Source organism: Heloderma suspectum, chromosome 1 (genome assembly GCF_057233095.1).
Source record: "Heloderma suspectum isolate Gila_16-S chromosome 1, 16-S_ref, whole genome shotgun sequence".
Taxonomy (NCBI): domain Eukaryota; kingdom Metazoa; phylum Chordata; class Lepidosauria; order Squamata; family Helodermatidae; genus Heloderma; species Heloderma suspectum.
This window is the reverse complement of record NC_139458.1, coordinates 396,047,670-396,063,118: the sequence shown is the minus strand read 5'-3', so window position 1 is coordinate 396,063,118 and position 15,449 is coordinate 396,047,670. Positions and strand designations below refer to the sequence as shown.

The 15,449-nt window shown below is 41.0% G+C and overlaps 1 protein-coding gene across 8 annotated transcripts in view; it reads left to right on the top strand.

The window, feature by feature from the left end:
• MARK1 (microtubule affinity regulating kinase 1) overlaps window positions 1-13,879 on the top strand; it is an 85,556-nt gene extending 71,677 nt beyond the window's left edge. For 3 of the 8 annotated variants that reach the window (XM_084828752.1, XM_084828757.1, XM_084828750.1), the window contains exons 14-18: window positions 2,541-2,641; window positions 3,803-3,964; window positions 5,103-5,357; window positions 9,277-9,321; window positions 11,796-13,879. In XM_084828752.1, coding sequence (XP_084684878.1) covers window positions 2,541-2,641; window positions 3,803-3,964; window positions 5,103-5,357; window positions 9,277-9,321; window positions 11,796-12,150 — 918 coding nt within the window. In that variant the 3' untranslated portion in view covers window positions 12,151-13,879. Of the gene's footprint in view, window positions 1-2,540; window positions 2,642-3,802; window positions 3,979-5,102; window positions 5,358-9,276; window positions 9,322-11,795 lie in introns of all 8 variants that reach the window. The other 5 variants (XM_084828751.1, XM_084828753.1, XR_014786926.1 and 2 more) reach the window with 4 other exon arrangements.
• Window positions 13,880-15,449: the final 1,570 nt, after the last annotated feature.

The following is a 15,449-nucleotide window of genomic DNA, read 5'->3' as shown; positions in this document are numbered from 1 at the left end:
AGGCAGTGTTTGGTGGTGGTGGAGAGCAGAGGGGAGATTAGAATTTAGCAGCAGGAACACTGTTCTTCCTTGTATTGCTCTGATCAATATTCCCCCCATCCCTCCAATTTGGCTCTTAGAAAGTCTTGCAGACTCCTAGTTTTCAAGAACCTTGAAAACTTTTTATTAGATTTCACATAAGCAGTTCCTAATTGTCTTATCGCATAATACCTGGTAGACAGCATCTTTTGGGGTACTCTTCTCCTTTTTGCAACATCATTTTGATGTAAAAACAGGGCTTGTGCAGTTAACTGGCAGAACAGAAAAAGAGTCACCCTGGTCCTATAGATAGGCAACCGCATAGCTGTGGTGGGCATGAAGCAGCTTGCGTTGTTGTACCTACGGCTGAGTCGGGTGAGCTAGCGGAAGATGGAAATGAGTCTGGGGGGTGAGCCGATGAAAATTCGTTGAGCTTCACTCCACAATCAGATTCCTCCAACTTCCCTATCCTAAATACACACATACTGAAACTGCTGCTTATACATAGGGACTAGATTAGTATGTGAATGGCTGACTATTCAAATCAATATTCTCCCCTTTGAGGAAAGATGATCCAAGGCAATTAGGAAATAATTGCAGTGGCTGCTTGCCAGAGGCTATAGGAATTTGCATTTCCCATCAGGACACTGTTCGCTGTAGCTGCCATTTTGGATTTGAAGTTGCTAATAATGGGAGCTTGTTCTTTTCAAATAATACTGAAGTCTTTGGTTCTGTAAGCAGATATTAGAGCTCTCTTTCTCTTGCCCATACTTACATAGACTTGACTCAATATCACTAGACAATCTCTCTCTAGTACATAGGCTTTCAAGATAAAGAGACAGGACAGATGAAAACAAAGGCATAGTTCAGCTGGCCCCAAATATGGCAAAATGTTAACAGAGTGGTCAATATGAACATATTACATCAGATTTTTTGTGATCTGCACTGGCTTCCAATCTGTTTCTGTGGCCAATTCAACCTGCTATTATTAACTTAAAGGTCCTAAATGGCTTGGGTCCTGAAGGAATGTCTCCTTCCATATCTTCCTGCCCAGACCCAAAGATCATCCTCAGAGGCCCTCCTCTGGATGCCTCCACCAAATGAAGTGAGGCGGCTGGCAACTAAGGAGAGGGCGTTTTCAGTGGTGGCACCCTAGCAGTGGAAGGCCCTCCCCAGAAAGGTTTGCCTGTCACCTATGTTGTGGTCTTTTCGGTACCAGACAAAAAGACCACAACATTCTCCCAGGCATTTTAAGTTTTTCCGTTGTTATTGCTTTGAATCTCTTATTGTATGTTTAGATCTTTACACTGCTGCTGGTTTTTATTTTGGTATTATACTGTAGCTTTAAACTTCTTAGAAGTTTTATATTATGTTTTATCATGTTGCTGTGTTTTATGGTTTTAACTGTTGTGAACCCCCCAGAGAGCTAAAGCTGTTGGTTGGTATAGAAATGTAATAAATAATTTTTTTAAAAGTTCATACACTTGAGTAAGCAGCCTCTCTGTAGCAGGAGTGAGAAGACAGGAATGCTTCCATGCTCCTACCACAGTCACAATGTAATGTGTGCTGCAGCTGTATGTGTAGATGATTTGCAGTATTTCCACCCCGCCCCCTTGAGGGAGAGGATTGTGCAACCTGACTGTGGATATTGCCACATTGCATGCTGTATGGTAAAAGGGCTTCAGCTTTCACACTTACCACTCCATGCCTATAGAGGAGCTGCTTAGCTCAGGGCATAAACCAGGCCAGTGCTTTCTGTGCCAAGGCCAGAGTTCAGGGAAGTGCGCATGCATCTCAGTTTTTCTGAGGGGGAAATAACAATGCAGGAGCCCCAGGGCATTCTTAAGACTCCCTGGAACCGCAAATGCATTTTGAACATCTGGCACAAGAGTCTTTTAAAAGGATGGGAAGCAGTAGTGCATCTTTCTTTGTCCAGTTTTTCCTTTGAGTGTTGTTGAGGGTGGGTGAAAAGGGGTATACGCTAGTGCCGTTTTTCCTTTAAAAAGATCTCTTGCTGAATCCCCAAACTACTTTTGCATTCATGGGAAGAGTAACTTTAGGGTTCTCAGAGGTCCAGCAACTGTTGGGTGCACATGCCCAAATTGTGTTCTCTGTCTATTGTTCTGATGTGCCACTGTTTTTAAAAGTCCTAAATGGCTTGGGTCCAGGTTACCAGAAGGGTCATCTCCTTCCATATATTCCTGCTCAGACCCAAAGATCATCCTCAGAGACCCTCCTCCACGTGCCCCCACCAAATGAAGTGAGGTCAAGGGGTCAGTGTCTTTACAAAAGTTCTGTTTTGACATTGCGAGTGTGTATCTTTAGCACGTTCATCAGAATAAATAATAGAGCGATGTTTTTACCAATGAACTGAAATTAGAAAATGCATGACTAAGTGTGAGATGCCAAAATGCATGACAGAACATATGCATATGCTAATGTGCTATATATTTAGGCTTTCTTACTCTACCAAGTATTTTCAGTTGTATTTACATGTCAATGCATGCTCCCATCTTCTTTAGAATAATGTGTTTTCTGGGACTGGCATGACTCGAAGAAATACCTACGTCTGTGAACGCTCTACAGATCGCTATTCTGCCATGCAGAATGGGAAAGACAACAGGTACTGAACCTGATACATCCAGAGCATAAGAATTCATGCTGAATTGTCACAGGGCTTTAAAAAAGCATTTAGTGCAACACATTTAACATGGGTTAAGAGGTCCCGGGAACAAAACTCGCCCAAACAGGTCCTGCAACTGGAGAGGCAAATGGAAGCCCACAGGCCCAATCTGCGACAGCCTCCCCCTAATGCCACATTCATCAGGAAGGCTGGGCACACCTGAACCGAGGCAGGCATCTGTCTTTTTTAGGCTGCTGTGTCCTGCTCCCTGCCCTGCATTGGCCACATAATATGATGTCAGGTGATATTCAGTAGAGCTGTGATCTGTTCCCCCCTCCTGCACTGATACATCCAGAGCTGCCCTTGTGTCCCTTTCTCCTGCCTTAGACATAACTATTTCTTAGGCTTTGAGAACTCTTAATTTTGCAGGAAACCCCACCCTCCACCCCACTGCTACAATGTTATATAGGGGACGCTGAGAAGCTGCAAAAACGAATTATCGTGTTATTTGCTTAAATGTTGAAATTATAAAATTCTAGTCAGCAAAAAGCAGCTAATTCATCAAGACTAGCTGTGCCATAATTACAAATCGTTTGCCATGGTTAATCAAGCAAGTCAGTTCCAATTATTTTTTTCTTAAGTATTTATGCAAATCAACGGGAGTTGGTGGAAGATCATTCCCCTTTATTGGGGTACCTTCTTTCCCCTGTGCTGTTTTGATTATTCGTTGAAGATCCAAATACCTCTCATTACTTCTCTGAGTCTTAGGAGCACCTTGACTCTTTTGCTACTACCTTTCCCCCCTCAATATCTGGAAATATGATTGATTTCTGTTTTCATCTGCACCTGTTCCCATTCCCAAACAAGTGCAGAAAGGACACCACTAGTGAAAACGTTCCTTCCTCGTGTTTTCTTTGAGGTCAGAAAACCTTACATCCCAAAAGCGTATAACCTAAAAAGTGTCTATAACCTAAATAGAGCAGATACAAAGCAGAACTGCAGAATTTTTCAGTGGAAGCTGATGATGCCCATGTCTTAGCTTTAAATCTGTTTTTGAAAGAAGTATTGAACATTAGCTTGAATGTTTTACATGGAAGTACTTCACTAGAACATCTTATCTCAAGACATTCATTTTGACACCTTCTTTCCTTATGATAAAAGCCTAACAGAAATGTCTGGAAGCAGTACCTCTTCTGCTGGCTCTGCTGTCACTTCTGCAATATCAACACGGCCTCGACACCAGAAGTCCATGTCTGCTTCTGGTCATCCTATAAAAGTTACACTGCCAACTATCAAAGATGGCACTGAAGCTTATCGACCAAGGTATTTTTCATTATGTAAGCATTATGTAGCACAGTATGGAACACTGCTGAACTCTGACAATCTATATTGTCTGGCATTTATGGGGTTGAAGCCTCTAGCACTAACTGTCTGCAGTGTTGGAAAGCTCACAAACATTCTAACTGCTCAGTTGAAAAAAGCTATGAGATTGTTTGCAGTCCAGCTTCTGAGAGAGAAGGGCAAATGGTTAGTCTGTCTGATATTTACAGTTCATACTGGCGCTAGAGACAGGAGTAGCTTTCTGTAGTCAGACTGGAAAGAGGTATTGGGAAGCTGATAAGGTGAAGGACCGGGAAGCCAGAGGCAAGGTGGCTGAAGGAAGATTCAGACTAGTTAGTGGACTGAGAAACAAGAACCTAAGGGAAGGCTAGGCAAATGAGGTTTCTTTTTATTTGTTTTAATTTGTGTTATTGCATTTTATCCCACCACTGCCGATTTCATCCTTACAACTCTTCAAGGTGGGTTAGGCTGAGAAATAGTGACTGGCCCAAGGTCCCCCCAATGAGCTTTAATGGCTGAGTGAGAATTTGAACCTAGGTCTCTCAAGTCCTTGTCTGACACTGTAACCACTAAATCGGGCTTTGAAAGTGCGAACCATGGTTTCTAGACCTCGCCAAAAATGTTATCCATCCATGCAGGTGCAACTGATACCCTGTGTATCTATTTTTGTCTTTAAATGCACTAGTTTACTGTGGCAGTGCTATCTGTGAGTAAAATTTCTGGTTTGCTTTCTCTCTCACCCTTTCTTTCCCCTCCCTTTTGGGGCCTTCCTGTTGGAAAGACAATTCCCATGTAACTTTTGAAATAGCGGCAGGAAATGAAATGTCACTGAATGTCATTTCAATGACAAGAAATGACATTTGTTCTCAAGCTTTCACTTTTTCTATAAATGTTTTGAATGTGCAAGATTCCATTGCTCTATGTAGACTTAGGCAATATTAAAATGTATAATCCATATTATCCCAAAAGCATATGAGGCAGGCTGCATATACTGAGAACTGCACAAACCTCAAATTTAGTCTGGAAAAGAAGCTTTGAAAAACGCTTGTGATAGCGATGGCTTCTCTTGACTTGGTTCTTTCCGTCTCTCTTGCTTTCAAACATTCTTCTGCCTTCCCAGCAGTGCAACTCAAAGAGCGCCTGCTGCTTCCCCATCTGCTCACAGTATTAGCACTACCACTCCAGACCGAACCCGCTTTCCTCGGGGGAGTTCAAGCCGAAGCACTTTCCATGGTGAGCAGCTACGGGAGCGGCGTAACGCTACTTACAATGGGCCTCCTGCATCACCATCACACGAAACAGGCACGTTTGCGCAAACGAGAAGGGGGACATCAACTGGCATTATAAGCAAAATAACTTCTAAATTTGTCCGCAGGTTAGTACGATCCATTATTTTCATTTCCAAACACACTGAAAGGTGAAATATTGAGGCTATGTTATTGAAACTAAGCAGGTCCCACCCAAGCTAGTACCTGGCTGGGTGATTGCTTGGGAGCCCCACGTAAGCCGAAGTGTATTCAAGTTACATGATACAGCAATGATGGTAGCTTTCTCTGTTGATGTCATCATGAAAGAAACATAAGCTTTTTGAATGAATACTACCATTTGGTGTGGAAATCAGATATGAGAAATCTTGGGTTTGGGCTGATGAATATGAAAATGTTGATAGCCGTGCTGGCACTTAAAACGCTAAAGGCTGATTCTGGCACAACTAGTTTCCTACATGGATTTCACTTCTGTGAAAGAAGCTATGTATATAGTCATGTGTGGGGGGTATATACCTGATTGTGGGTTGGCATGATTATGCTATGGAAACCTGCTGCTATACTGGGCTTCCCACTATGTATAAATGTGGCCAAGCAGATACAGTGTCAGTAGGTGCAATTTCCTACATGGAAGTGAGATTGGTGTAAGAAATTCCTGTTGTCTTGGAGCAGCCCCAAGTTTTTTTTAACTTATTTTCCCATTCGTCTTTTTTTAAAAAATGATGGTTTTGAAAGATAAAGTACCATGGCTTATAACCAAAGAAGTATAAGCGTAGGACACTCATGCAAAGTGCCTTCACCCACTTTTGGACCATTCCCCTCTGCCGTGCAACCCCTATGCCCCATCCCACACTGTTCGAGGGAGACTTCTGGCCTCATGAGTGGCTTTTGCGGGGGTGGGGGGAGATATCCTCTCTCGCAAGCATCTTTACGGTCACACTTCTCCAGACACAATCCAATGTAGCTTACATAAAATAGCATTTGCTTCTGTTTGTTAGCAATTCTTGTTTAACGTCTCAGAAATGTAGGAACTGTATGAAAGTTACTGATTTAAAGTCAGCATCCCCATGTACTTTCCATTCCTCAATGAATATTGCATAGAACTCTGTTTTTTCTATCTGTTTTTATAAATCCTACGAACATGATTGCTAAACAGAATCCATAATACATAGGTCTTCTATGTATGTTTTTTGGCTCCAGTGCTTAGTCAGTTGGTTAATCAATGTAAAACGTTTTGGTCAACTAACAAGATACTCTTGATTATTAGGCAATGCATTTGTTTTTGTTTTTAAAAAGTTAATTTTTTCCTGTAAGTAAAATTCTAAAAACCACGGATTGCAGGCACCATTGTAGAAGACGCATTCTGCCTTATCTCACACACAGGAGGAATCCCACTTCTAAGATGGTGCCTGCTGGAACACATATAGGCAACATCTAAAACAGCCTTCCCCAACCTGGTGCCCTCCAGATGTGCTGGACTGCAACTCCCATCATTCCTATGTTGGCTGGGAATGATGAGGGTTTCAGTCCAATGTATCTAGAGGGTACCAGGTTGTGGTAGGCTGATCTAAATGGAATGGAAGTATGTTTCATCTTCTGAGGTGCAGTCCATGTAAATGCAGTTATTCATTCAGGCTAAAACCACTGGGGCAGTGACACAAACTCTTCCAGGAGCAGAATTTAAATCCAAGATCAAACTTTTCTGACTGAATTTTCAAAACATGTCTGCTATATCAGCAGTATCCAAAATAGTCTAACAGTGAATTTTCCTTTTAATTAACTAGTATCTTCATGATGTAATTTTGACATTCTGAAACAGTATTTTCTAAACCCAGAGGTATGAATTTTGTTTTAAAACCTTGTGTGGCAGTTGTCTGTTCCACTAAAATCAGTTGGGAGTTCTTCTACTACTGACTTTGTTTTCCTGTGGGTCTTATCTATGATAGATTTCTAATAAGGCACTTTTCAGTTCTGAAATTCTTTCCATGCTCAGTTTATGCAGAACTCACTGGATAGCACTCTAAAGCTTCCCATGAATGCAAGCACTTGGAAAATAGCATCATGTGTGCTGTGTCACTTAATAACTATATCTAAACTTTCAAGTCATGATTGCAACACTTGTTAATCCTGTCTCTTTTTTTTCTATATGCAGTAGTTTTATAAATATATTTTACTAACAACATAAAATGTTCTGCAGTGTACAAATACGGGACAGGATCTGGAGAACTTTTAAAAAATACAGTGATAAGGCATATTATGTCACAACATGCAATTTGGCATACTTATGATTTAATGTCACTAAGGATTAATGTACTATTTTTAAAAAAATGTTCTGGTTTGTGTATGGAATGTTCTGTATAGATCAGGCCTGCATAATTTGTGATCCACCAAGCTGAAAGCAGTCCACAAGCCATCTACAGCAGCCCACTTGGGTCATGTTAAACATGCCTTTTTTAGTGCCTGTCTGGGAGTGCAAGAACAGATGGTTGTAAATAATGATGTTGCAGGACTTGCATTTCCCGGCTTGGAAATACAGGTTTTATGGGCTTAGAATGCTCCTGTCTGAGACAAGGTGGGCATTCCTTCTCTCTCACTCATCACTGACTCACTCATGTGCACTCTCACAGTCTCTCCCCCCACACTCACACTCGCACATGCGTGCGCGCACACACACTTCTTTAGTGTTGAATTTAATCTAAGCTAGGGAAGAACCCTCCTTTCCATTCCACTTACCTGGCTGCTGCTAGTGTTCTGTCTGCAGCAGCAAACCCAAAGGAAAGATTTCTGTTTTTTCCACTAGTGCCTGATGCAGTGCTATGCTATGAGTCAGGCACAAGTAGTCCTGGGAAATGCAATTTTCTCATGGGCTAATGACAAAGAAAGGGAGGGTGGCCTGGGAGCTCATGAGGTGGGTACAATCCCATTCAGATTGGCTGGAAATAAGCCAAGCTGTTTCTTGATTTGGGGAGGGGTGGGGGAGCCAATCCATTTCAAGCTGGGGGGAGCTCGCCTATTGTTTGTTGTCAAACATCTGGCAGATGTGCTGCATTTGGCTTGGTCGGTCGCAAGATATGCAGTTTTGATATATACAGTGCTGTTGTATAGTTACTTACAATGGTTAAAGGGCTAATAATGAGTCTTGTCTAAATATGTCTTGCCTAGGGTAAGATGCATCATTCAACACAAATGGTTCATAGATATGTTGATATGGAATATTGCTTTGTATTGGATGTAAATGTAATAGTGTCTATACATACCAATATACTTGTGCTGTGCAGTATTCAGGAAGCCCCCTCAAATGTTACATACTTCTTTGGAAAACGTCCAGTGCCCACTTGACCAGACTTTTGATCAGACCAAATTTAAGAAGGTATTGTTAGGTTTGTCTCTTCCGAGGCAGTCCCAAGATGGCTTCAGTCTGAGCTGTGCATTCTGCAAATGCTGCTAAGAAGTGGTGTCTCGGAGCTCTTAAATAGGAGCTGGGGAGGTTCAGAGGCAGAAATGTAATACGTTATTTTCAGGCGCTCCTTGTAGGCCTGAGTTTATAAATAAATATATACATAGCACAATTGCCAAATGGGCTGCAGTGTCAAGGCCATAATGAAGCAAGCTATTGGATTGAGGCCATTATGAGTAAGAACCGCTGTCTGGACTGGGTCTTTGTGGATGGTGCTCTTGCTATTAATATGTATTTGGGGGGGGCGACAGCAGGGGCAGAACGGAACAAAAATCAACGTATCTCACTGTTCTGACTTCCGAGTGTGTCAGAGGATGGCTATTTTAGCTAGTCACAGTGTACGGGGGAGGGGTGGGAAAACTGAAGCTACCCAGCAGGGTAAAAATAAATCGGGATTTCATAGGAAAAAGTAGGCTGCAGCTGTGAAAAAATATTATTAAAATCTCAGTAAATGACAATTTAATGCTGACTATTTGCTAAACAGTAATTTTAACTTTGTTCTAGATACAGGTTTTCTTGATTCATTTTTTAACCTTCATTTATTAAAATCTTGACCTTAACTTTGTTTTGAGGGATCCAAGTGAAGGCGAAGCCAGTGGCAGAACTGACACCTCAAGGTGAGGAGCCACTATTAATACTTCGCTGCTAGGTCCCTTTGTGTTCCAAGTTTCATGATTCTGAAGGCTTTAAACTCATATGTTAAACAGAGGAATCTCTAAAGAACTTGTCTTCTTAAAATATTCTGTCTGAGTTAAATTTCCCATTTCTCCTTTAAATATACATTAAGTTAAATAACTTTGTAAACAAACAAACCCAATCAGTAGCTATGAGTTTGCAAGTTCTTAGACATCAGTAGTCTGCACTGGGGACTTCTGCCTTCTAAGTCTTTGCAAGGTCGTAGCTTTAAATGCCTTTGTAAATTTGGATATTCAGGCATTATCTTCTATTGTGCAGTAAAGTCATACATTACAATTCTGAGAAGCAGGCCAACTACTTGGTCATCCAAACCAATAAGGACAACTGGCATACCTGTCTGCTTTTTCCAAATACTAAACAAAATACTAATGTTCAGGCAAGTCCTTTTTGGGTTAATAAGAATGTGTGTACAGACATAAAATAGACAAATATTGCTCTCAGGCCTTCAGATGTTGGTATCTCTTCTTCCTGCCTTGTGTGTTGGAAAGGCCATGAACTGGACACACTTTTTAGCACATGTAAGCAGTAGCCACTCATGTAGCAACAAAGCACATGAAGGAGGTTGGAAAGAAAATGGTTCTCATCTAGTTTGTGGAAAATATTAAATGGCACTTGTGTGTCATTCCTCCTTTAATCTTTGCATCTGGTAGAAATGCAAAGATGTAAACTGCCCAGTCTCAAGGTTGGGTGTATGTATACCTCCAGTCCCCATGGGAGTGGCATGCAGTGTGTGGACAGACTTTGCTGGCAGCTCCTCCCAGCACCAGCCAGGTCCCCCACTGCCCACATCCCCCTGCTGTTATCTCTGATCTGTGATCACTGGTAACGGGGGATTCCTGCCCCCAGGAGGAATCCATGAAGGCTCTGCAAGCTGGATGAAGAACCTTGGTAGGCCAGATTAAGCCTATGGGCCAGAGGGGTTCCCCATTCCTGACATGTACACACGCATGCACACAACTGCCACCACCACCAAGAAAGCTCTTAACCTGTTAGATAGTGGAAAATGTGATGCTAAGGTCAGATGACAGCTTATTTTTCTGCCCTTTAGTCACATACGCAAAGCCCCTGAAATGCACAGAAGTACTTCTGAAACCACCCTGTGATTTTTCCCTCTGGATTTTTATCTGACTTCAGCTCCTTGGCAAAGTCTCTTCCCTGAAGTTTGTCCGTTTGGAGAGTAGCTGTCCAGGTGGCCCTGGGCCGGGCAGGGGTGGGATGGCTTCCCAAAGGGTAGGGGCTCGGAAGCTCTGTGCAGGGTCTTTTCAGTCCAGGCTGAGAGATCTCAATACCAGATAATCTACATGATATATTGTGTATAAGCAGTAAATCTTGTGGTGATAAAAGGTTAGTGTTCTTCCTTTTGCACCCAAGTTGACTGCTTGTTGCTCCACATCCTAGAATTTCTAGAGATGCATATAGTACTTTAGGATATCAGCTGATGCCTAAAACACACTGAATAATGCTCAATAAGCAGAGGACAGTTGAGAACCATGATTGTTTGATGAAGTTGGAGCTGAAAGGGGCCCTATGTGTAATGCAAAGAGCATACTTCACTAGGCCTGCAAGTATATCTACACTTACTTGGGAGTAAGTCTTCATACTGAGTAAACATACATAGAATTGGATGGACCCCTGCTTTTCCCATGACATCACAGAATAATCTGGGGAAACACGGCCAAAAGGTTGTTTAGTATTTATGTTATTAGGTAGTGTATTCCCTGTCGATTGTCAGTTTGAATATACAAGTACTCTACTTCGAACAGAAAGTGTGATAGGTATGGGAAAAGAACACCTTGCTGCATATAATAGTGCATCTCTGCAAGTTAAATCACTATAGGTGTGTTTTCTTTTATAGCAGGGTGGGGGGAACGTTCCCCATGAATCTGTGTCCATTGAGTGTAGACTTCTTAAAAATTAGGCAATAAGAATCGATCATTAAGTTGCACAGTAGGAGCAAGCAACCCGGTTGTTGAAGATGCGTTGATATTCTTAACTCTGTATGTTGAGACATTATTGTCCGGAGTGAGGTGTTTTAGACAAGAATCATCCAAGATTGTTCCCCTTGCTTTCCAGATCTTCAACGTTAAATTGGCAAAATAAGCTCCCATTGTAAAGAAGTATGAACATAATATTTTTTGTGGATGTCAGAGTGGCTTCCTTTCTCCCCTGCTTTTTACAGCATGCATTGCATTCTGTTTTGTGTGACCCTTAGATGTTTTGGAGGTGTGTGTTGTGAATTCTACAAGAAGCCTAATAGTTGATGGCTGAGGAGCCTCCTTTTGCAGCTGTATTTAGCAACATCTGTTCTAAGTGAGGAAGTTTTAACCTAAAGCATTTTAAAACTGTTAAATGTATTTCCTTTGTTTGTGTATTTAAATACTATTTCCCTTTTCAGGAGCATTTCTGGGGAGCCAAAAGACAGAGAAAAGGAGGATGGCAAAGATTCTAAGCCACGGTCTTTAAGGTTTACCTGGAGTATGAAGACCACGAGTTCCATGGACCCAAATGATATGATGAGAGAGATTCGAAAAGTGTTAGATGCTAACAACTGTGACTATGAACAAAAAGAGAGATTCCTACTTTTCTGTGTTCACGGTGATGCACGACAGGATAGCCTTGTTCAGTGGGAGATGGAAGTGTGTAAATTGCCACGCCTATCGCTCAACGGAGTCCGCTTCAAGCGAATATCTGGGACTTCTATTGCCTTTAAAAACATTGCATCTAAAATAGCAAATGAGCTTAAGCTGTAAAGAGCAAAGACATTTCTGGGATCAGGGAAGATTCAAGCTTACATTTTGAATGTACTGGTTATGCCTAACATGATTGGCCTGTGAAACTCCCCATGTAGAAATTGTCCCTATTGCAATAAGGTTATACATAGTTATTCTGAATTGTAAAATTTAATTCAGTATGACCTATATTAAAAGAAAAATCTGTAGCTAGAGAAGTTATGTTCACATGTACAGGTAAGTATATAGAGCATTCTGATCATTTTATGTTCATAGAGTTGTATAATAAGAAGGCTTAAATACAGATCTTGTATAGTTGTCTAGACATCAGCACAGAAGAGTGTTTGCTTTGAGTTGAAAAGTTCTTCCTGGTCATTATTTACATTTTTTGGTGGTTTTTATAATTCTTACCTCTATCATGCATTTTTTTAAAATGGTGTCCATAGTAGAAATGCACAAAAAATTGTTTTCACAACTGTAGCATGAACAATTTTAGTTATTTTAAAACAAATCATATATAACAATTGAATTAGTAAAAAAATAGGTTGGCTTTTGTTGTACACAGGATTCTTCCTCTTTCCCTTTCACTCTTATCCTCCTTTATAGAACAGTGTTTGACTGAAAAAAATGCAAACATGTTTACAGTGTTGGCACTTACAGTGAGGAAAAAGGGGTTTTGAGTGTGTTTAGCCCCTTAAAACGTGTTGGGGAACAGAAATCACATCTTGATTGTGTTGTATTTGCAAACTTAAATCTTGCTCTTCTGACCCCATGGTCAAGTGTAGCAACAGAATAGAAGTACAGTTCATATTCATTAATCATGGTGTGAAATATTGTTTGTTGCCTTCAAAAGAATTCAGATTCCACTTTATGAAAATATAACTTCGTATGTTGAGACTGTTTCATAGCACAAGGTATTCTGAAACATTGACCAAGTGTAAGAGCTAATAAATGCCACCTCAGGAATTAACTGGTTTTTGGAATATTCCCCCCACCCGCAAAGAGTACATGCAGTTTCATATACTTTACAGCTAAGCATACATTGTTTATAACAATAGATTATTAGTTATGTGATTGTACAAATTTTGTTCCCATATATCTTGTGTGTGTTTTTAATATTTTGCCCACTTTCTTGTATTTATTCCACATCATTACACCTGTAATGTGGAGCTGTGTGTAGGCATTTGCCTATGGAAGAAGAAGAAAATTCCTTCATAATTAGTGATATAAACTCTGTAAAACCACTAGTACTTGGTACATTTTAATATTTGTTATTTTGTACTGAATTAATCATAGCGGTTGGTTGTGCAATGTTATTTAATGTCGTAATTACTGTAACTTCAACATATGGGCCCCATCTGCACACTCCTGTAAAAATTAGAAAAGTCATTCAAAATTGTCACTTTATTAAAAACAAAATACAAAAAAAAGCTGTGGTAAACTCTGTAACGCAAAGTTAGAAGGCTGTAAGTGTAGCTAAGTGTGCCATTTGAGAATGGCTTTCTGACAGATGGATTTGACATGCTGTACTGTACTGTGATGTAGCTCTCTCTCTCTGTAACAGTTCTGTTCTGAAATGAACGTGTATTGTTGCCTTAGAAAAAAGGATGGTGTTTTGGCAAGAAAGAACTGTACCCCTTTTTATCTGGTGTTCTTTTAAAAAAATAATATTTTTTTGATGCAAGTCATCCTAATTCACATTCACTGGTGCACTCTATTAAAAACTTACTTGAACAGTTCTCATACTACCATACTCTGTCTTTTTGCTGTTTATCTAACTCTGCCAGTTGAATGGTTTAAGGTGTGTGTGGAAAAATGTTATGAGAGGAAGAGCGGAGTTGGTTGTTGCACATTTTGTGTTATTGAGAAATCTAGAGATTTGTGAATGTTCTAGATTTGTATTTTCCTTTTATTTCAAAGTAGTGACATCGAAACAGCTCAAATGCCATGTGTGTGTTTTTCTTGTTTTCTTTCTGAAAGTAATTGAGTGTTAATGACCCCAGGCCCTTGCATGAATTAATTCCAGATATGAACTTGGGTGCGTTATTATTGAGTATGTATTAGTTTGCCCAGTTCCTAAGGTTCTGGACAATTTACAGTGCTTAAAGATGTAAAAGCATAACCAAGTAAAAATCAAGAGAAATCTATTATTTGTAAGACATAACTAATTATCATTGCCTATTCACAAGCAGTGTAGCCCATACCATTTAATTTCAGTCCCCAAAAGAATTTTTATGTGTTACAGTTCTCTTCTGCCCTTTCTCCAAGATGTTTAGGGTAGCATATATGATTCTTCACAACAGCCCCATGAGCTAAGTCCGATTGAAACATAGTGACTGGTAATCATGTGAACTTTATGGCTGAGTGAGGATTCAAACTCGAATCTTCCTAAACCTTGTCCAACACTAACTACTATACTACACTGGCTCTGTCTTAATACCTCTACAGTATGTATGGGGGACATGCCTTTCACAGGAGGTTCATTTTTTTATCATACTGTCTGTCAAGTGTGATCAAACTGGCTTTGCAGGGTTTTCTTAAAATTTAAAGCACTATAAAAGCCTGCAAACCTGAGTCTGCAATGAAACAAACATAGGTGCCACAAGTGATGGGCCTTCTCATGTTCAGTTCTCCGAAAAAAAGTTACAACCCATAGTTTGTCTCCAGCTTTTTCAAACCAAATGTATGGGCTTGATAACAGCTGTTTCTTTTCTTCTAATACATTGTTAAGGTAGAACGTAAAGACTGCAAGCTCCCAGAGAGCGAGCGATCAGAGTGAGCAAACAGGGAGAACAAACAGGCGTTTGGCAGGGGAGTTGCAGTGGAAGAGGAGACAAAGGCAAAGTGGCGAGTGGGCTGGAGTGAGCCCCGGGGACTTTCCATTCTGAGATGCCTGTGTGCTCACCATGTGCTCCTGAGAGCTCCAATTGAATTGAAGGGGCGTGGCCTGAGTACTCCTAGCAGCTATGTGGGCAGGAAGTTTCAGTCTGTTTCCTGTCTCCTAGCTGAGCAGAGCAGAGGAAGCTTCCCCAGCTGGTCTAGGGGTTATTGTTGTTGTTGTTGTTGTTGTTGTTCAGTCGTTCAGTCGTGTCCGACTCTTCGTGACCCCATGGACCATAGCACGCCAGGCCTTCCTGTCCTGCGCTCTCTCCCGGAGCGTGCTCAAGTTCATATTCATTGCATCCGTGATGCTATCTAGCCATCTCATCCTCTGCCGTCCCCTTCTCCTTTTGCCATTTTAGCCTTGTGATACGTTCCATGGGGTTTTCTTGGCAAGAATACTGGAGTGGGTTGCCATTTCCTTCTCCAGTGGACCACAT